This window comes from Lolium rigidum, chromosome 6 (genome assembly GCF_022539505.1).
Source record: "Lolium rigidum isolate FL_2022 chromosome 6, APGP_CSIRO_Lrig_0.1, whole genome shotgun sequence".
Lineage (NCBI taxonomy): Eukaryota > Viridiplantae > Streptophyta > Magnoliopsida > Poales > Poaceae > Lolium > Lolium rigidum.
In genome coordinates, this window is record NC_061513.1 from 160,772,934 (window position 1) to 160,774,706 (window position 1,773).

Here is a 1,773-nt window from a genome sequence, read left to right on the forward strand (position 1 = left end):
ACCATAATCGTCGTCAAGTCGGTCTCCTCCTAAATAGGATCATCCAACTCCGGATGAAGACCCTTGAACGCCGAGCAGTAGTTCTTCAACTCCTCTTCGGCATAGCCAAAGTACCCGGGCAGCGAGGGCTGAGGCTGGCTCAGATCGGGCTGCTTCAGCTTCATCTTCTGCCACCCTCCCACCTCGGTGAGAGGCTCCCCGAGTTCGGCCTCCTGCACAACAAAAGAAATGTTATGTGTATCAAGTAGTAATATGAGGGGAAATAAATGCAAGTTGTTCCATGTATATATGTACCTTGTGCTTCCTGTAGCGCTCAGTGTTGCGGCTTCCCGCACTCCGTGTTCCTCCGGTGCCACGGTTTGCCTTGTTGCGCGCGCTCTTGGCGTTGAAGTTGGCGTCTTCGCCAACCCACCTCGCTACCAACGCCTCAAATGTGTCGTCCTTATTTTTGCACCACAGAGGCATAACCTAAAAAATCAACACTCAATTGAAAAACACATAATGCAATCCCAACTATGCAGCAACATAGAATCTCATTGACAATTTACTTACCTTCATGTAATCATCCTTCGTCAGCTGGGTATCGTCCCTGATATTGTTAGCCTTCTTGACCCTCATGTCATGCTCAGCCTTGAAGTGCCCGATGCAGGTATGCTTCTGATTGTACCACTGCTGCCGTGTCAACCTCTGACAAGCCCTAGTCAGTACCACCTTCCCATGCTCAACCATATCATCAGACACCTTATAATGGGTCTGCAATCATGCATAAAAATAACTGTGAGCGAGGCATGAGTTAGCATAGTGGGGTCATCAACTATGAAGTAAACTCGAGAAGCATGCTTTACCCAAAGCTTGGTATACACGGCGTCAGAAGTTTTCCCAAAGCCCGGGCAGTTCGCTGCCTCATAGTCCGCCCAAGTCTCGGCTAGCTTCTTCTCGCCGCCAGGGACCGGAGTGTAAAAGCCCAGCCAATACATCCTAATAAGAGCTCCAAGCATGCTCGACGGCTGGCGAACCCCCTTGTCATATGTTCGATTGCTGCACAATAATCAAAACATTAGTATGCCAATCAGTTATGCATAATAATCAAAACATTAGTACATACCAAAATGAATCTACATGTTCAAAATTAAACTTAATCATTGTCGTTCGGGATGATGAGGGCTTTCGCTTCATGGCTAGTAGGCTCCCTCCTCTCATCAGGGACTTGCGCTTCACCACGAATGCGCAACTTCTTCGGCGCCATCTCCCTCCCCGCCTCCTCGTCTTTTCCCTCCACCTCCATCTCCACCTCCATGTCCCCTCAGTAGACTGTGTGTGAGCGGACTGGGAAGCCACATCGCCAGAAGCAGAGGGTATGTCACCAAGAAAGAGAGGTCCACCTCCACCTCGTCCTCGTCCTCCACCTCCACCTCGTCCTCATCCTCCCCCTCTGCCTTGTCCTCCACCTCAACCTCGTCCTCCACCTCCACCATGTCCTCCACCTCCACCTTGTCCTCCACCTCCACCTACACCTCCACCTCCAACTCCACCCGTGTCGTCTGCGTAACGCGTGCTGGCACGCGTTGGTCTTCCACTTCTAGTGGTCCCGGCGAACTTCTGGGTCCTCATGGTCTTCAGAAAGGAGGTCATGGATTCCTTGCTTCCGCTCATATTGATCAATCACCTGCATTGAGAAAGAGTAAACAAGTAAGCATTCATGCCTTAATAAAATGTAGACACTAAGCAAAAAAAACATATGGCGAAGCATGTTGAAAAATAGATACTAAGAAA

At 49.7% G+C, this 1,773-nt stretch overlaps 1 protein-coding gene across 1 annotated transcript; it reads right to left on the reverse strand.

Moving 5' to 3' along the window:
- Window positions 1–207: 207 nt before the first annotated feature.
- On the reverse strand, window positions 208–1,297 carry LOC124663475. The gene is made up of 4 exons (XM_047201174.1): window positions 1,212–1,297; window positions 846–1,038; window positions 553–753; window positions 208–468 (listed from the first exon to the last, which is right to left on the reverse strand). The coding sequence occupies exons 1-4, from the start codon at window positions 1,295–1,297 to the stop codon at window positions 241–243; spliced, it is 708 nt and encodes a 235-aa protein (XP_047057130.1). The 3' UTR covers window positions 208–240.
- Between the last annotated feature and the right edge of the window lie 476 nt (window positions 1,298–1,773).